This window comes from Chrysemys picta, chromosome 17, assembly GCF_011386835.1.
Source record: "Chrysemys picta bellii isolate R12L10 chromosome 17, ASM1138683v2, whole genome shotgun sequence".
NCBI classification, from domain to species: Eukaryota; Metazoa; Chordata; order Testudines; family Emydidae; genus Chrysemys; species Chrysemys picta.
In genome coordinates, this window is record NC_088807.1 from 25,482,888 (window position 1) to 25,502,548 (window position 19,661).

Below are 19,661 nucleotides of genomic sequence, written 5' to 3' on the forward strand. Positions count from 1 at the left end.
TCTACGTGCTGGGGCTGCTGGAGGGGGGGCCGGCCCAGCAGAGCGGCAAGATACAGGTACCTGCCTGCACTGGGGGGGGCCACGGGGCGGGGACTGGGCAGGGGGCGCTCTCCCCTGGAGGTGGGCCCGGGCACTGGGGGGCGCCGTGGGGCAGGGAGCGGGGTGGGGGCTGGGCAGGGAGCGCTCTCCCCTAGCAGTGGGGCCGGGCGCTGGGGGGCGCTGTGCTGCGGGGGGGGGCTGGACAGGGGGGCTCTCCCCTGGTGGTGGGGCCAAGTGCTGGGGGGTGCCGTGGGGCAGGGAGCGGGGCGGGGGCTGGGCAGGGGGCGCTCTCCCCTGGAGGTGGGTATGGGCGCTGGGGGGTGCCGTGGGGCAGGGAGCGGGGTGGGGGCTGGGCAGGGAGCGCTCTCCCCTAGCAGTGGGGCCGGGCACTGGGGGGGCGCCGTGCTGCAGGGAGGAGGGCGGCTGGACAGGGGGGCTCTCCCCTGGTGGTGGGGCCGGGTGCTGGGGGGTGCCGTGCTGTGGGGAGTGGGGCCGGGCGCTGGGAGGCGCTGTGCTGCAGGGAGGAGGATGGGGGGCTGGGCAGGGGGCGCTCTCCCCTGGAGGTGGGCCCGGGCGCTGGGAGGCGCCGTGGGGCAGGGAGCGGGGTGGGGGCTGGGCAGGGAGCGCTCTCCCCTGGTGGTGGGGCCGGGCGCTGGGGGGTGCCGTGCTGTGGGGAGTGGGGCCGGGCGCTGGGGGGCGCCGTGGGGCAGGGAGCGGGGTGGGGGCTGGGCAGGGAGCGCTCTCCCCTGGTGGTGGGGCCAGGCGCTGGGGGGGGCCGTGCTGTGGGGAGTGGGGCCGGGCGCTGGGGGGGGGCCGTGCTGTGGGGAGTGGGGCCAGGCGCTGGGGGGCGCCGTGCTGTGGGGAGTGGGGCCGGGCGCTGGGGGGCGCCGTGGGGCAGGGAGCGGGGTGGGGGCTGGGCAGGGAGCGCTCTCCCCTGGTGGTGGGGCCAGGCGCTGGGGGGCGCTGTGCTGTGGGGAGTGGGGCCGGGCGCTGGGGGGCGCTGTGCTGCGGGGAGTGGGGCTGGGCGCTGGGGGGCGCCGTGCTGCGGGGAGTGGGGCTGGGCGCTGGGGGGCGCCGTGCTGTGGGGAGTGGGGCTGGGCGCTGGGGGGCGCCGTGCTGTGGGGAGTGGGGCTGGGCGCTGGGGGGCGCTGGGGGGTAGGGAGCAGGGCCAGGCGCTGGGGGGCGCTGTGCTGTGGGGAGTGGGGCTGGGCGCTGGGGGGCGCTGTGCTGCGGGGAGTGGGGCTGGGCGCTGGGGGGCGCCGTGCTGCGGGGAGTGGGGCCGGGCGGCGGCGTGCAGCGGGGGGGGCGCGGGGATGTGGCCCGGGGGCTCCCCCTGTGGCCGTCGCCAGTACTGCAGCGTCAGTCTCCGGGGCAGGTGAGCGACCAGCTGGTGGAGATCAATGGGGGAGCCCACGCTGGGCATGACGCACGCCCGGGCCGTGGAGCAGATCCGCCGGGGGGGCAGCCGCATCCGCCTGGTGCTCAGGAAAGGCGACGGCTTCGTCCCTGACTACGGTGAGTCCTGGGCCCCCCCCGCCTCCCTCCCGCTACAGCCTGTGTCCCCCCAAAACTGAGGGCAGGTGGTATTTCCCCACCACCCACCTCCCAAAGGAGATGGTAGGACCCACAATAATATCCTCCCCCCTTATCCCATGGGAGATGGTATGATCTAAAGTGAGGTTCCTTTCCCCCCTCCTCTAAATCCTAAGGAAAATGGTACCACCCATAGTGTGCTCCCCTCAATTCCTGGGGCGATGATATGACCATCCCGCTGTTCCCCTCCCCCGCGACATGATCCAGAGTGACCTCCCCTGATTCTCCCAGAGCAGATGGTACATCCCCCAGTGTCCCCCCCACATCCCTGGGGAGATAGTATGACCCCATCGTGACCCCCCCCCCACACACACACATACACACACATCCCAGGGCAGATGGTACGAACCCTGGTGATACCCCCCCTGCATCCCTGGGGAGACGGTACGACCCCATAGTGAACCTCTCCCCCGCCCTCCATGGAGAGATGATACAACTCCATAGTGACCCCATGCACACATCCCAGGGCAGATGGTATGACCCACAGCAACACTCCCTTCCTGCATCCCTGGGGAGATGGTAAGACCCCATAATGACCCCCGCCCACACAAACACACACATCCCAGGGGAGATGGGGCATGATCCGCAGTTATACCCCGCCCTGCGTCCCAAGGGAGATGGTATGACCCTCAGTGACTCCCCCCACATCCCAGGGGAGATGGTACAACCCTCAGTGACAACCCCTGCATCCCTGGACAGATGGTATGACCCTCAGTGACCCCCCCTGCATCCCGGGAGAGGTGGTACGACCCCATAGTGACCCTCCCCCACATCCCTGGGGAGATGGCGCAACCCTCAGTGACAACCCCTGCATCCCTAGAGAGATGATGTGACCCTCCGTGACCCCCCCTGCATCCCTGGGGAGATGGGTCAGCCCCATCATGACACCCTCCCATCCGAGGGCAGATGGTGCAATCCATAGTTAGGGGGGTAGCAGGTGTCCCAGTGCATGGGGGGCAGTGGGGTCTGGGGGAACAGTGTATAATAGCCGGGAGCTGGTTTACCCCTCTGCCCCCGCCCTGCCCCTCCCCCCATGGGGTGTCTCTGAATGGGGGGCAGATTTTCAGGGTTCAATACTCATCCTATTTCTCTCCCCCCTTTCTGCCCCTTCTCTGACTCCGACCCTCCACACCCCCCCCCCTTGTCCGTTTGTCCCTTCCTGGGCCCCCTACCCCTTCCACCCTGTCCTCTCTGCCCCCCCCCTCCCTGGCCACCCCACACCTGCCCATGCCCCTCTGCCTCTCCCACTATTCACGGCACCCCCATGCCCCGTTCTGCCCCCCATCCCTGATGTCCCCCCATCTGTACTGCCCCCCCAGTGTCCGTGTGCGCCCCCCCCACAGCGACGCCGCTCTGCAGCCTGGCGCTGTGCGTCACCAACTCCCGGCGGGGCGAGCCTTGTTTCTGCCTCGTGGGACGGCTGGAGCGTGACTGGTGGGTTGCCCCCCCCCCCCAGGCCAGAGCAATGGGCCGACCGAGCCCCCGCCCCAGTCACAGCAATGGGAAATTCCTCCCCGCATAGGCCAGAGCAGTGGGCCAATCCAGCCCCCGCCCCCATCCCAGTCACAGCGATGGGCAATTCCTCCCCCGCCAGGTCAGAGTAGTGGGTCAATCCAGCCCCCCCATTCCAGTCACAGCAATGGGCCAATCCAGTTGCCCCCCCCAGATCAGAGCAATAGGCCAATCCTGACAAGACCCCCCCCCCCCAGGAATGTGGAGTTCAGTGCTGTTTCCTGGGTGGGGGAATCTCTCCAGTGCTAGAGAGATCGATGCTCCCCCTCCCCCCATAGATGGGGATATGAGTAACCCCCCCTCTCTGTTCTTGGCCCCCAACTGTGGACCCTTGCCCTGACCCTGTTGTTCCCCACAGACCACCCCCACCCTCCCATCACTGACCCTGTTGTACCCCCCAGGAGACCCCCCCACTACCAACCCCCCCCCCCACAGCTTCACCAGCCCCTCGCTGTTTAGCCAAACCGTCTGAACGGATGTTGGCAAGGACATGCGGGTGGGAGGGGGGACACACACCCCAGAAAACAGGGTTGATCCCAGGGGGCAGGACCCTAAGGAAGCGATCCCAGGGTAACTGTAGGGAGGATGCGGGGGGGGGTCTTTCACTATGTTCTCTGGGCCTGATCCCTCCCCCCCATCTCATTCTCTTTCCCCTCTCCAGACCGTGAGCACATCCCCAGCCCCGCCGGGCGGGACCGGATGCCAGAGGGTGGACCGGCACCACACGGCTGGAGAGCAGACACGGGCGAGAGGTCTCCATGCTGGGGACAGGACGCCAGGTCCTGCCTGGAGGCTTCTCCCAGCAGTGCTGAGCGAGGATCCCACCGCTGCCACCAACGCAGGTCCCAGGACCATCGGGGCGCAGAGCAGGGCTGGCCAGCATCGGGGAAGGAGGCAGAGGCGGAGGCCAGGAAGGGAGAGAGCGGGTCCCTCTCCCCCCAGAGGGAGCAGGTCTGGAGGGGCCTCTCGGAACCAGCCCCTGGGCCCTGGCTGGTGCCCAGCAAGGAGCGCCTCTCACGGGCCCTGAGGGGCGTCTGCATGGGGGAGGCAGAGGACGACGAAGGGGGCAGCCTGGGGCGGGGCAAAGGCGGAGAGGTGAGAAGGAGGACCTAGTCCAGCCCCGCCCAGCGCAGGATGTTCTCAGTGCCTGGGAGAGTCCACCCACCCTTCATCTGGATGTGCAATGGTACCTTCCATTCTCCTCACCACCCCTTCAACCAGGGCCCAGCTATGTAGTGGTACTCTCCACTCTTGTTCCCCTCCCCATTTTGACTAATGGTACTGTCTAATCTACTCAGAGTGGTACCTGCCATTTCTTCCTCCCCCTCCCCCCATCAGCTATGCAGTGGTATAATCCTCTCCTGTCCCCTATCCTCTGGGCTGTGAAATGGTACCTTCCATTCGTCTTGTGTGTGTCTCCCCCCCTGCCATTCAATGAATGGTACTTTCCTCTCTCCCCTCCCCCATTCACAATCTGCACTGATACCTTCTACTCTGCTGGTAACCTTCCCCCCCACTAGTCTGTGCAATGGTGCTGTCCACTAGTGCCCTCTTTGGCAATGGTATTGTCCACTGGTAATTTTGCATACCCCATGTCAGCATTGCAATGGTATTGTCCACTCTACCTTGCCAACACTCTTCACAGAGCCACACATGGACTGACCCATTCCATGGAGGGGGAGGAAATTGAGCTAATCCATTCCATCGTGGGGGGGGGAGAGCCTCTCCCTGCATAGAGCAATGTCAGATGGACTGATCCATAGGGGGTGGGAGCCACCACATGTGGCTTGATCCACTCCATCGATGGGGGAGTGTGTGGAATGGGCCGATCCATTCCACCAAAAGGAGGGTGAGTGCTCTAGCACAGCTCAAAGACACACGCAGACTGATCCATTCCATGGGGGGGGGGGCGGAATGGACCCAACCATTCCCTTGAGGTGGGAGAATCACCAAGGGCCAAACCATTTCATGGAGCAGGGAGAAATAGACCAATCCATTACAGGCTCACATGTGGACGGATCCATTCTGTGCGGCAGTGGGGGGGGGGGGGGAAATCACAGACGACCTATTCCATGGAGGGAGGAGGAATGGATCGAGGTGTGGGGGAGATGGGAAATGATTGGATCTGCTCCAGAAGGGGTCCTGTCCCAGGGGATGGGAGGTGTGTGTGTGTGGGGGGGGGGGGGGTCACGGTCTCGCATTAAGATGCTGCAGTTGCCTTGGTTTCTGTCTCCATGGGGACAGTCTTTATTTAAAATGAACAGAAACTCTCTTCCCGGCAACGAATAAAAAGAAAAAACCCAAAGGGGTTTGTGGTTGTCGCCTGAGTCATTTCAGTAGCACAGAGAACATCTGGAACATGCCCGTCTCGCCACAGAGCTAACCCAGGTGTCCTGGCTCCCAGCCCCCCTGCTCTAACCCCCAGACCCCACTCCCCTGCCTAGGGAGAACCCAGGAGTCCTGGTCCCCTGCCCCCCCCCGCTCTATCCCCTAGACCCCACCCTGGGGAGAGAACCCAGGATTCCTGGTTCCCAGCTCTAACCATTATCCCCATTCCCCCCCCCCCAAGCTAAGGATAGAACCCAGGACCCCCCTCCCCCCCCATAACCCACCAGACTCTGCTCCCCTCCCAGCCCTGAAGAGGGATTTCCCCTCTGCTAGCTTCAGAGTCCCACCGCCTCCCTCGGCCCCTGCACGTTATCGATCACACAGACGTCTTCTCCTGGGAGCTGGATTCGCCCCCTCCAGGAGCTCTTCAACTTCGGAGCAGCCCCATCTCCCACTGAGCTCCGGGAGCCGCTTCTGGACCAGGTGCTCATTCGCCAATTAGCTGCCAACCACCTAGGTGGTTAATGACCTCCAGGTGAGTCCGGCTAGGTTCCCGCTGGTGCAGCATTGGTATGGACCCAGTGTCCTGGAGCACCTCCTGGTGGCCAGATCAAGGCTGGCAGCAGCCCCATAACTACTGGTGGTCCATGCAAGAGTTCCAGCCCAGTGCAGAAGGACGAACCCTCCTACCCGCCCTGGGCTCCGTCGACTTTTGCACTGCCTCAGGCGTCTCCTTGAGCCCAGCTGCCCAGTCCATGATCCCGGTCCCACTGTGGGTCTTCCCTGGAAGAGGAAACTCCTGGTTAGCCACCTACCGCCTTGGTCTCCTCCTACTGCACCTTGAACTCCTCTGTAGCCATGGCCTGGCCTGGCCTGGAAACACCACGCCACTCAACTCCTTGCAGCTCTTTATAGAGCACACATGACCCGGCCCCAGATGGCGCTTATCCCTGAGCAGGCCTCCGGCTTTAAACGGGGCAGGGCCATTACAGCCTCTTGGGGAGCTGGTGGGGAAAAATGGTGGTGGGTGGAGAAAAATGGTGGTGGGTGGGGAAAAATTAAAGATGAACATTGTTGTGTGCCGGGGAGGGGAGGGAAAATTGCCGGCAGTCAGGGGCTTGGGGGCCCAACGTCAGGACCAGAGATCAAAACGTGGGTCGCGTTGTGAGGCCGGAGCCAGGGTCGGACTCCAAGGCACAGTCAATCCCGGGAGTTCAGGAGCAGAGTCGGTCCCGGTAGTTCACAGAGGAGACCCATTGTTGCCATGACACTTTCTTGGAGGGACGCCCCGTGGGCTGGGAGCCTCCCAGGGGGCTGCTAGTTGGGTCTCTCGGGCAGGGCTTTCTACAGTGGGCGGGGGGGGGGTGTCTCCCCATGCTGCCTAGGCGTGGGGTGGTGACCTTACAGGCAGCGACAGGTGGAACGTGACACTGGGTCGTCCAGGCAAATGGCTGGTGGGGGGAAAAACTTGGTGGTCATTGGCAGGCTGTGGCCCTCAGGGGTGGGCCGGGGAAGGTGCTGGCGGGTCGGCTGGGTGAGGCGAGGGAAAGGCTGGCGCGGAAGGGGGCTGATGGGTGACTCCCCTTTGCGGGCTCTGCCCTTCCATGCCACGAGAGCCTCCCTCCTCTGCACTGTCGTCAGCGCATTAGTGGGATGCCCAGACCCTGCTGATAGCGCGGGAGGAGGAAGGGAACTGATCAGGGAGGGGAGTGCGGTCTAGTGGTAAAGCTGGGGTGGGGTGGGGGCTGGGAACCAGGACTCCTGGGTTCTCTCCCTGGCTCTAGGAGAAGAGTGGGGGCTGGTGGTTAGAGCAGGGGGGCTGGGAGCCCGGACTCCTGGATTCTCTCCCTGGCTCTGGGAGGAGAGTGGGGTCCGGATTAACCCCTGGAGCTGAGCTCAGATTCGGGCCCTGGCCCCCTTGCAGGCCGGGGGGACTCCGGCTTTGCCACCCTGGGTGCTGTTTGCTCCCCCGTTTGGCGCGGCTCTGCCCAGTCTGGCTACTTCCTGCCGGGCTCTGCGAACACCGGGTGATGCAGCTGCTGGCACGACGCCCACGTGGGTCCCGCCCTGCATGGCGCAGCCACACCTGGGTCGGGGGGCAGGTGTCTCGGGGGGGGCAGGTCTGGGGAGGGCTGGATGGATAGAGGAGAGTGTGTGGAGCTGGAGGGGAGTGGGGGAAAGAGGGATGTGGGGGGATGGGTGAGTGGCTAGAGGGGTGGGGGAAGGAGCGGTGGGGGGATGGGTGGGGGATAGAGGGGCAGAGAGATGGAGGGCTGTGAGGGGAAGGAGCGGGAAGGGGTGGGGGGATAGAGGGGTGGGGGAAGGAGCGGTGGGGGGATGGGTGGGAGATAGAGGGGCGGAGGGATGGAGGGAGGGGGGATAGAGGGGCAGAGGGATGGAGGGCTGTGGGGGGAAAGGGTGGGGGGATAGAGGGGTGTGGGGGATGGGTGGGGGATAGAGGGGTGGAGGGAGGTGGGGGAAAGGAGCGGGAAGGGGTGGGGGATAGAGGGGTGTGGGGGATGGGGGGGATAGAGGGGTGGAGGGAAGGGGTGGGGTGATAGAGGGGTGTGGGGGATGGAGGAAGGTGGGGGGATAGAGGGGCAGAGGGATGGAGGGCTGTGGGGGGATAGAGGGGTGGAGGGAGGTGGAGGGATAGAGGGACAGAGGAATGGAGGGCTGTGGGGGGATGGAGGGGTGGGGGGATGGGGGGCATAGAAGGGTGGAGGGAGGTGGAGGGAAGGGGTGGGGCCATAGAGGGGTGTGGGGGATGGAGGGAGGTGGGGGATAGAGGGGCAGAGGGATGGAGGGCTGTGGGGGGAAGGGGTGGGGGGATAGAGGGGTGGGGGGATGGGGGCATAGAGAGGTGGAGGGAGGTGGAGGGATAGAGGGACAGAGGGATGGAGGGCTGTGGGGGGAAGGGGTGGGGGGATAGAGGGGTGGGGGGGATGGGGGCATAGAGAGGTGGAGGAGGTGGAGGGATAGAGGGACAGAGGGATGGAGGGCTGTGGGGGGAAGGGGTGGGGGGATAGAGGGATGGGGGGATGGGGAGCATAGAGGGGTGGAGGGAGGTGGAGGGATAGAGGGACAGAGGGATGGAGGGCTGTGGGGAGAAGGAGGGGGCTGGGGCTAGGGGGACGGGATGTGGGGAGGGGTGGGGATAGAGGGGCAGGGGATGGAGGGCTGTGGGGGGAAGGAGCGGGAAGGGGTGAGAGATAGAGGGGCAGGGGATGGAGAGCTGTGGGGGGAAGGAGGAGGAAGGGGTGAGAGATAGAGGGGTGGGGGATCGAGGGGCGGAGAAGGGAAGGGTGGGGGATAGAGGGGTGGGGGGAGGAGGGATGTGGGGAGGGTGGAGAGATAGAGGGGCAGGGGATGGAGGGCTGTGGGGGGAAGGAGCGAGAAGGGGTGGGGGGAGGAGGGATTGTGGGGAGGGGTGAGAGATAGAGGGGCAGGGGATGGAGAGCTGTGGGGGGAAGGAGCGGGAAGGGGTGAGAGATAGAGGGGTGGGGGATCGAGGGGCGGAGAAGGGAAGGGGTGGGGGATAGAGGGGTGGGGGGAGGAGGGATGTGGGGAGGGTGGAGAGATAGAGGGGCAGGGGATGGAGGGCTGTGGGGGAAGGAGCGAGAAGGGGTGGGGGGAGGAGGGATGTGGGGAGGGGTGAGAGATAGAGGGGCAGGGGATGGAGGGCTGTGGGGGAAGGAGCGGGAAGGGGTGGGGGGAGGAGGGATGTGGGGAGGGGTGGGGGCTAGAGGGGCAGGGGATGGAGGGCTGTGGGGGGAAGGAGCGGGAAGGGGTGGGGGATCGAGGGGCGGAGAAGGGAAGGGGGGAGATACGGACACAAGCAGGGGGGTGACTAGATCCCTTCTCTGTCCCGTCTAAGCCATTTGTAAAGCACAGAGCCGGCGGGGGGGGGGGGGTCCAGGTGCGCCCCTCCCTCCCTCCCTCTGGCTTCCTCTGTTATTTGTCTCTAGCGCCCCGTAACCAGCGGGGCTTCTCCCCTGGGCCCCCCACACCTCCTAACCCGCCAGCGCCACCTTAACCGGGCTCCGGCGCCCTCCGATGCCACCTTAACCGGGCTCCGGCGCCGCTCCCCACCCAATGCTCCCCCCGGCTCCTCTTAAAGGGCCCGCCCCGCCCCCCCCCCGCGCCCCGCCCGGCCCCCGCCCTGCCCCGTCGGCTGCCCGCGTTGACAGTCGCTTGACAGCCGGAGCCGACTGGGGGTTCTCCGGGGCCATGGACTCCTCTGGCGGCACCCCGGGGTGCATGGGGCAATGCACCAGCTTCCTCCGCTCCCACAAGGGCACCGTCCTGGCGCTGGAGATTGTGAGTTACCCGGGGGGGGGGCACGGCCCGGGGGGGGCGCGGAGCAGAGACGGGGGGTCCCGGGGCGCGCGGAGGAAGGAGGCGCCCATGGGTGTCAGCCACACGTGTCAGCTCTTACAGGCGCCCCGTAGAGGCAGGAACAGGGTCCGGACCCGGTCTGTCCACACGCACTGCTCGCACTCACCGGCCCTCACTCCCCGCCTGGCTCCCAGCCCCCCCTGCTCGCACTCACCGGCCCCCACTCCCCGCCTGGCTCCCAGCCCCCCCCCGCTCTAACCACTAGCCCCCACTCCCCGCCCCGAGCCAGGAGAGAACCCAGGAGTCCTGGCTCCCAGCCCCCCCCCCGCTCTAACCACCAGGCCCCACTCCCCTCCCAGAGCCAGGAGAGAACCCAGGAGTCCTGGCTCCCAGCCCCCCCCCGCTCTAACCACCAGCCCCCACTCCCCGCCCCGAGCCAGGAGAGAACCCAGGAGTCCGGGCTCCCAGCCCCCCTGCTCTAACCACCAGCCCCCACTCCCCTCACAGAGCTGGGGAGAGAACCCAGGAGTCCTGGCTCCCAGTCCAGAGCAGCGTGTGATTTCTCGGGTGGGGAGGGCGGGTTACCACCCTGTTGGAGATGAATGAGCTGCAGCCCACGAAGGGTTAACACCTGCGGGCAGAGCTGGGCTGTGGCTCCCGCCAACTGAGTGGAGCCAACTGAGTGGAGGGAACTGTGATTCAAACAGGGTTGACACCCAAAGGGAGGGGGGGCTGGGAGCCAGGACTCCTGGGTTCTCTCCCCGGCTCTGGGAGGGGAGTGGGGGCTGGTGGTTAGAGCAGGGGGGGCTGGGAGCCAGGACTCCTGGGTTCTCTCCCCGGCTCTGGGAGGGGAGTGGGGTCGAGTGGAGTCTAGTGGTTAGAGCCGGGGGGGGAGGGGGCTGGGAGCCTGGACTCCTGGGTTCTCTCCCCGGCTCTGGGAGGGGAGTGGGGTCTAGTGGTTAGAGGGGGGGGGTGCGCTGGGTGCCAGGCCTCCTGCTGCCCATCCTAGTTCCTTCCCCTCCTCCGTTATTTCGACACTCCCAGAGGCTCCCTGCAGTCTGTGTCCTGTTCGGCCTCCCGGGGCCATGTTCCTGGGTGTGGCTGTCCCGGACACGGCTGTGTGTGTTGGAGCTAGAGAGAGAACATCTGTATTTGTCTGTATGTGTGAGGGTTACTGCGTATGTCACCTGTGCAGGGGGTGCATGTGTATCTGTGCGACAGGGCGTGGACGCCATGTGGCTGGAAGGGCGCGGGGTGTGAGTGTGTATCTAGCCGTGTGTTGGTGTGTGCAGATTATGGGTGGGGCCTATCTCATGCGGCTGTGAGTGTGCGTGGGTGAGGTTTACAGCATGTGCCACCTGTATGTGTGTGTGTGTGTGTGTGTGTGTGTCTGGGTTACCATGTGTGCCGCCTGTGCAGGGTGTGTGTGGATCTGTGCGACAGGGTGTGGCTGCCATGTGCCTGGAAGGGCGGTGTGTGTGTGTATGTGTGTGTGTGGGGGGGGGTTACCGCATGTGCTGCCTGCGTGTGTGTCTGTGTGTGTAAGGGTTACCGCCTGTGTGTGTGTGTGTGTGTGTATGTATGTATCTGTGCGCCAGGGTGTGGATGCCATGTGGCTGGAAGGGCGCGGTGTGTTTGTGTGTATCTAGCCGTGTGTTGGTGTGTGCAGATTAGGGGTGGGGCTGTGGGATGTGTGTGTGTTTGCATTGTGGAAGGGGAGGTGTAGGCAGTGCCCCATGTCTGCAGGGGGCGGGTGTTTTAGGGTCTCTGTGATCCTGGGCCTAGGACAGCTCCCTCTCCAGGCCCCAGGGGCTGGAGTCTATTTGCGGGGTGTGTGTGGGGGGAGACTATAATCCTGACTCCACCCCACCGTCTGCCCCTCAGATCTGGTTGTTCCCTGCCCCCCACCCCCTGCACCTCACCCAGAATCAATGATTAACCACCCTGCCGCCCTGCCCAGCTCTTGCAAAGGGAGAAATGAGCCAAAGAGAGAACCCCGGAGTCCTGGCTCCCAGCCTGCTCCCTCCCCACCACGCTGCAATCCACTATACCCCACTCCCCTCCCAGAGCCGGGGAGAGAACCCAGGAGTCCTGGCTCCTAGCCCGCCCTGGTCTAATCCACCAGACCCCACTCCCCTCCCAGAGCCGGGGAGAGAACCCAGGAGTCCGGGCTCCCAGCCCTCCCTGCTCTAACCACTAGACCCCACTCCCCTCCCAGAGCCAGGGAGAGAACCCAGGCATCCTGGCTCCCAGCCCCCCTGCTCTAACCACTAGACCCCACTCCCCTCCCAGAGCCAGGGAGAGAACCCAGGAGTCCTGGCTGCCAGCCCCCCGTGCACTAATCACTAGGCCCCACTGTCCTGATTTTCCTTCTGAAAGGGGCAGGGCTCCTTTAAGGCTCAGGGGCATGTTCTCCCGGGGAGGAGAAAGGGCGTTTTTGGGGTGGGCGTGGGAGCTGCAGGTCCCGGCAGGACCGAGGTGCGGGTGGGTGGGGAACATACACCCAGTTCTGCGCCCTGTCCAGACCTGTCTGGTGCCTCGCTTTCCCCACCCCTCCGCTGCTAGGGCGGCTGCCACAGCGGGCTGGCCCGTTAAGTGCTCGCCGGGGGGACCCCATCCCTTTAGGACCCACCACCACCACGGCCCCTCCGCCTGTTGCAGGTTCCATCCCTGTAACATCCCACATCACCTCTGCCTGTTCAATGCACCGCCCCTGTAACAGTCCCCCCACTCTGCCTGTAGCAGGCACCACCCCGTAACAGCCCCCCGCTCCGCCTGTAGCGGGCACCGCCCCGTAACAGCCCCCCACTCTGCCTGTGGCGGGCACTGCCCATTTAACAGTCCCCCCACTCTGCCTGTAGCAGGCACCACCCCGTAACAGCCCCCCGATCCGCCTGTAGCGGGCACTGCCCCGTAACAGCCCCCCACTCTGCCTGTAGCAGGCACTGCCCCTGTAACAACCCCCCACTCTGCCTGTTCAATGCACCGCCCCTGTAACAACCCCCCACTCCGCCTGTAGCGGGCACTGCCCCGTAACAGCCCCCCACTCTGCCTGTAGCAGGCACCGCCCCGTAACAGCCCCCCGCTCCGCCTGTAGCGGGCACTGCCCCGTAACAGCCCCCCACTCTGCCTGTAGCGGGCACCGCCCCTGTAACAACCCCCCACTCTGCCTGTAGCGGGCACTGCCCCATAACAGCCCCCCACTCTGCCTGTAGCGGGCACCGCCCCTGTAACAACCCCCCACTCTGCCTGTAGCAGGCACCGCCCCTGTAACAACCCCCCACTCTGCCTGTAGCGGGCACTGCCCCGTAACAGCCCCCCGCTCCGCCTGTAGCGGGCACTGCCCCGTAACAGCCCCCCACTCTGCCTGTAGCAGGCACCGCCCCTGTAACAACCCCCCTCTGCTCCGCCTGTAGGGGGCACCCCTTTCACAGCCCCCCCCCACTCCACCTGTAGCAGGCACCACCCCTGTAACAACCCCCCACTCCACCTGTAGCAGGCACCGCCTCTTTAAGACCCCCCCCATGTGCCCCTGCCTGTGACAGACTCCACCCCCCCTCTGAATATTTGGCAGGGGGGGAGCTGGTTGAATTTAGTGGTTGTCATGGAGACCGGCCCCACCCCCCACCCTCCACACACTCGCCCCTTTGTGTGCCCAGCGTGGGCTGGTATTTTTAGCCTCCAGATGTGACTCGAGCTGGAACATTCCCCAGGCGCCCCGAATGCCCCGCCCAGCCCACGCAGGACCCAGGAGTCCGGGCTCCCACTCCCTCCCACCCCCCAACCACTAGGCCCACTCCCCTCCCAGAGCCAGGGAGAGAACCCAGGAGTCCTGGCTCCCAGCCCCCCCTGCTCTAACCACTAGCCCCCACTCCCCAGGAATGTACAGGAAAGCGGCGGGTGAGTCAGACCCTTGGCAGAGAAGCAGACGCCCGTCTTGCAGCTAATGGAATATTACAGCGTGACTCAGACTCTCCAACCACCCCCTTGCCCTTCCTGGGGGGCGCTGTGCTGCAGGGAGCCGGGGCGCTGGGCAGGGGGCGCTCTCCCCTGGCAGGCAGAGCCGGGCACTGGGGGGGGCTGGGGGGCTGGGCAGGGGGCGCTCTCCCCTGGCAGGCAGAGCCGGGCACTGGGCTGGGGGGCTGGGCAGGGGGCGCTCTCCCCTGGCAGTCAGGGCTGGGCACTGGGGGGGGCTGGGCAGGGGGCGCTCTCCCCTGGCAGTCAGGGCTGGGCACTGGGGGGGGCTGGGCAGGGGGCGCTCTCCCCTGGCAGTCAGGGCTGGGCACTGGGGTGGGGGGCTGGGGGGCTGGGCAGGGGGCGCTCTCCCCTGGCAGTCAGGGCTGGGCACTGGGGGGGGCTGGGCAGGGGGCGCTCTCCCCTGGCAGTCAGGGCCGGGCACTGGGCTGGGGGGCTGGGCAGGGGGCGCTCTCCCCTGGCAGTCAGGGCCGGGCACTGGGGGGGCTGGGCAGGGGGCGCTCTCCCCTGGCAGTCAGGGCCGGGCACTGGGGGGGCTGGGCAGGGGGCGCTCTCCCCTGGCAGTCAGGGCCGGGCACTGGGCTGGGGGGCTGGGCAGGGGGGCGCTCTCCCCTGGCAGTCAGGGCTGGGCACTGGGGGGGGGCTGGGCAAGGGGCGCTCTCCCCTGGCAGTCAGGGCTGGGCACTGGGGGGGGCTGGGCAGGGGGCGCTCTCCCCTGGCAGTCAGGGCCGGGCACTGGGCTGGGGGGCTGGGCAGGGGGCGCTCTCCCCTGGCAGTCAGGGCCGGGCACTGGGGGGCGCTGTACTTATTTAAACATCTAAACATGAGACTCACCTGCTCTGCTCCTTACGCGCTTTATCCCTTCCGCCTTATGTTCAGGATGGGAACCCCGGTGTCCGGGCCATATCCCAGTTTAGGGACACTCCCGTTCTGTTTCCTTTCATCCCCCTGCAGCAGCCACCGGAAACAAGATTTTCTTTCACTTCCTGTCCCAAAGGTGTACGTCTGGTCCCCAGCTGCCCTGCCCCAGAGGTGGCTGCATCTTAGCACTGGCTGAACAATTTTCCTAACTATTGTCCATTTCCACCCCACACAGGGCCTCTGTATTGTTATCCTGATCTGCTACGGTGCTTCTCGGACCCCTGGTTATACCGGTGTGGCCATCTTCGAGATGGTGTTTTCAATCGTCTTCTTCGTCATCTACACGCTAGGATTAAACAAGCAGTTGGCGTTTGTGCATTGGGGCTGGAGTGTAAGGAGTTTGATTCTATTCACACCATTGGGGGGGACCTATAACATACCACTGCCAGGTGTCTGGAATCTTCTGTACAATTCGCTGTTCTGAATAACCCTTAAAAAGGGGGGGGGGGAATCCCCTAACAAACTTGTTTTAAATTATTAACATGCAAGACAATAACAGCACAAAAACCTATGTTAAAATGCAAAGAAATTCCCATGCAAAAAACTCTGTTAAAACCCATGGAAATAGATGTGCAAAAAACGTTGTTAAAATGCACAGACAACGCTATGCAAAAGAACTTTGTGAATTAGCAAGAAAACAGTTAAAATGCAATCCAATTCTTAAAGGTTGATGTGTGACCACACAAAAATATTGCTGCACATACAAATGGTTGATTTAGAATAAATAAATGAAGAAATTGCCACAGGGGAAAAATATTAATCTAAAACCAAACATACCCAGAAATGCCAATGAAAAAAAAAAGGCCATTAAAGGGGTTAATATACTGAGAAAATTCCCCCACGAAACCCTGATTAATTTCTTAATATACAAGGATTTTCCATGGCAAATTTGTTAAAATGCAAAGAAATTCTGATTTAAAAAAGGAGCCAAGTTATTCATCTGCCAGGAAATTTCTGTGCAAACGAGTTAATTCATTTATCATACGCATAGAAATTCCCATGGAAACAACTCCATCAAAATGCAAGGAAATTTCTATGCCAAAAACTTCGTTAATGTCGGTCGAGTGCATCGTACCAAAGACAGGTCGGTGCATCTCTCTGCTTCTTACCTTCGGTTTCTTTCTTCCTCAGGATTTTATCCGTGCTCTGATTGGTGCTCTGCTCTTCCTCATCACCTCCCTCATCGTCGTCATTGGCCACAGGGACGGCGCTGGCATCGCAGCTGGGGTAAAACAACTGGCTTTCCTGGCAGCTAGGACCGGATGCTGGAGGGCACCGTGAGGGCGGGGAGCGGGGCCGGGGGCTCGGCAGGGGGCGCTCTCCCCTGCAAGTCAGGGACGGGCGCTGGGAGGCACCGTGAGGGCGGGGAGCAGGGCCGGGGGCTCGGCAGGGGGCGCTCTCCCCTGCAAGTCAGGGACGGGCGCTGGGAGGCACCGTGAGGGCGGGGAGCGGGGCCGGGGGCTCGGCAGGGGGCGCTCTCCCCTGCAAGTCAGGGACGGACACTGGGGGGCGTCGTGGGCCTCAACGGGGGACACTGTCCAGCGGTCAATGCTGGCCGTGGCAATGGGGGCACTGTGCTGCATTCATTCCTTGCAATCAGCCTCCAGGCCTGACCCCAGAGGTGGCTGCATCATAATGTTGGGGTGGGGGAAGAAATGAGGCAAACTGCCCAAAATTGGGGAGGGGGATCTTCTGCTCCTCTTGATCCGGGGGCCTTGAATCCCCACTGCGAATCCTCTGCTCGTTACCAGCAATCAACCGATACAGCAATTAACTCCCGCTTGGTCCCGTCCCCCGCAGGTCTTTGGGCTCCTGGCTGGCATCCTGTTTGCATATGATGCCTATATTACATTCCCCACCCTCCGGAAAACCCACACAGCTGCCCCCACTGGTAAGTGCCCCCACCCCCCTGGGGCTAGACAGAGGGGGCGACCCTGCTCCACCACGGGGCCAGGGGGGGTGGGCTAGATGGGAGAGGGCGACCCTGCCCCACCACGGGGCCAGGGGGGGTGGGCTAGACGGGAGGGGGCGACCCTGCCCCACCACGGGGCCAGGGGGGTGGGCTAGACGGGAGGGGGCGACCCTGCTCCACCACGGGGCCAGGGGGGTGGGCTAGACGGGAGGGGGCGACCCTGCTCCACCACGGGGCCAGGGGAGGTAGGCTAGATGGGAGGGGGCGACCCTGCTCCACCATGGGGCCAGGGGGGTGGGCTAGATGGGAGGGGGCAACCCTGCTCCACCATGGGGCCAGGGGGGGTGGGCTAGATGGGAGAGGGCGACCCTGCTCCACCACGGGGCCAGGGGGGGTGGGCTAGACGGGAGGGGGCGACCCTGCCCCACCACGGGGCCAGGGGGGGTGGGCTAGATGGGAGAGGGCGACCCTGCTCCACCACGGGGCCAGGGGGGGTGGGCTAGACGGGAGGGGGCGACCCTGCTCCACCACGGGGCCAGGGGGGTGGGCTAGATGGGAGAGGGCGACCCTGCTCCACCACGGGGCCAGGGGGGGTGGGCTAGACAGGAGGGGGCGACCCTGCTCCACCATGGGGCCAGGGGGGGTGGGCTAGACGGGAGAGGGCGACCCTGCTCCACCACGGGGCCAGGGGGGGTGGGCTAGACGGGAGGGGGCGACCCTGCCCCACCACGGGGCCGGGGTGTGTGTGTTTTTAGACGGGAGGGGGAGACCCTGCCCCACCATGGGTCTGGTGGGGGGCGGGCTAGACGAGAGAAGATAGGGGGTGATCCCTGACTCTCTAACACCCCCTTGTGGTCTCTCTCTCTCTCCTTACAGAATCCCCGGAGGGTGTCTGAGGAGTCGCAGGACCCCGGCCCCCGCTTTGCTGCCTTCGCCCCCCCCACCTCGCTGGTTCTAAGGATTCTTGTACATACTGCTGGGGGGGCAGCAAAGAAGAGATTCCCCCCGCAACTAATCTCCCTCCAGCTCCCCATCCCCAATTCCTGCCCTGACCTCAGGGCCCCACCCCTGTTTAGAAGCCTTGACAATGGGGATAGCATGGGGGGAGCCACCCGCCCACCCCAGCAATGCCACCCCCACCTTCCTAGGTTGGTTGGAGCGAGGATGAGGGCAGTGGGGTCTAGTGGTTAGAACAGGTGTGGGTGAGGGGGGGAGGGTTGGGAGCCAGGACTCCTGGGTTCTATCCCCAGCTCAGGGCGGGGAGCGGGGTCTAGTGGGCTCTGTCCCCTTATCAAGTGCCTTTACTCTTTCTGTGCCTCGGTTTCCCCTGGGCTAACAGGGTGTTACATTGCCAGCTGTTTAGGGCTGAATGACCCATGTGTTTACGTAGGGCCTACCAGAACTGGAGCCCATGGGATGTTTTCAAGGGAAATAAATTTTAATATAAGGGGGAGATTTTTTTTAAATGAACTAAACTTAATGCAAGGAAACCGGCCCCAGGGTGGGGGACTGGGTGGGGAATGGCACACGGGGGGATTGGTGTGGTGATGCTCAGGGCACTGACACCCCCCCGCCGAACCCCTCATGTTCCCCCCCACACACTCCCCGGTCCTGCATGTGGCTTGTGTTAATTTCTGCTTATTTTGGGGGGGAAAGGGTTAATAAAAATACTGATAAATGGTTTTGTTTGGTCCCAGTGATGTTGGGGGGGGGGTGTTTCTGAACTGGGGGGGGGGTCAGATGGCCCATCCACCCCAGATGAGAACTATGGACCCAGTGAGCCTGGATCCGCCCTCCCCAGGGTCTGTTAAACACAGTCTTCAAGTCAGCGGCACTGCGATGGGTCCCTGCATGGCCCCACAGTAGGCCGACATTTTTATGGCTGACTTAGAACAACACTTCCTCAGCTCTCGTCTCCTAGTGCCGCTCCTCTACTTGTGCTACATTGGGGACATCATCATCTGGACCCACGGCAAGGAGGCCCTTGAAGAATTCCACCTGGATTTCAACAACTTCCACCCCACCAACAACCTCAGCGTGGACCTGTCCACACAAGAGATCCACTTCTTGCACACTACAGTGCAAATAAGCGAAGGTCACATAAACACCACCCTATACCGGAAACCTACTGACCACTACACTTACTTACATGCCTCCAGCTTCCATCCAGGACACATCACACGATCCACTGTCTACAGCCAAGCCCAAAGATACAACCAATCCCTCAGACAGAGACAAACACCTACAGGATCTCTATCAAGGGTTCTTAAAACTACAATACCCACCTGGGGAAGTGAGAAAAGAGATTGACAGAGCCAGACGGGTACCCAGAAGTCACCTACTACAGGACAGGCCCAACAAGGACAATAACAGAACACCACTGGCCATCACATACAGCCCCCAGCTAAAACCTCTCCAGCGCATCATCAACGATCTACAACCTATCCTGGAAAACAATCCCTCACTCTCACAGACCTTGGGAGACAGGCCAGTCCTCGCCTACAGACAGCCTCCCAACCTGAAGCAAATACTCACCAGCAACTACACATCACACCACAGAAACACCAACCCAGGAACCAAACCCTATAACAAACCCCGTTGCCTTCTCTGTCCCCATATCTACTCTAGCGACACCGTCAGAGGACCCAACCACATCAGCCACACCATCAAGGACTCATTCACCTGCACATCTACCAATGTGATATATTCCATCATGTGCCACCAATGCCCCTCTGCCATGTACATTGGCCAAACCGGACAGTCTCTACATAAAAGAATAAATGGACACAGATCGGACATCAGGAATGGTAACATACAAAAGCCAGTAGAAGAACACTTCAATCTCCCTGGACATTCAATAACAGATTTAAAAGTAGCCATCCTGCAACAAAAAAACTTCAGAAACAGACTTCAAAGAGAAACTGAAGAACTAAAATTCATTTGCAAATGTAACACCATTAATTTGGGCTTGAATGGGGACTGGGAGTGGCTGGCTCATGACAGAAGCAACTTTCCCTCTCCTGGAATTGACACCTCCTCATCA

The 19,661-nt window shown here is 63.3% G+C and overlaps 2 protein-coding genes across 5 annotated transcripts in view; both read left to right on the top strand.

Moving 5' to 3' along the window:
• Positions 1 to 5,452, top strand: part of LOC112060679 (uncharacterized) — a 17,864-nt gene extending 12,412 nt beyond the window's left edge. For 3 of the 4 annotated variants that reach the window (XM_065571231.1, XM_065571230.1, XM_065571233.1), the window contains exons 10-11: positions 1,415 to 1,554; positions 3,806 to 5,452. The gene's annotated coding sequence lies outside the window, so the exon portion shown is untranslated. Of the gene's footprint in view, positions 1 to 1,414; positions 1,555 to 2,951; positions 3,067 to 3,805 lie in introns of all 4 variants that reach the window. The other variant, XM_065571232.1, reaches the window with a different exon arrangement.
• Positions 5,453 to 9,596: 4,144 nt separating this feature from the next.
• On the top strand, positions 9,597 to 18,300 carry LOC135976277 (proteolipid protein 2-like). The gene is made up of 5 exons (XM_065571239.1): positions 9,597 to 9,792; positions 14,882 to 15,037; positions 15,838 to 15,933; positions 16,507 to 16,597; positions 17,495 to 18,300. The coding sequence occupies exons 1-5, from the start codon at positions 9,703 to 9,705 to the stop codon at positions 17,512 to 17,514; spliced, it is 453 nt and encodes a 150-aa protein (XP_065427311.1). The 5' UTR covers positions 9,597 to 9,702; the 3' UTR covers positions 17,515 to 18,300.
• The last annotated feature ends 1,361 nt before the right edge of the window (positions 18,301 to 19,661 follow it).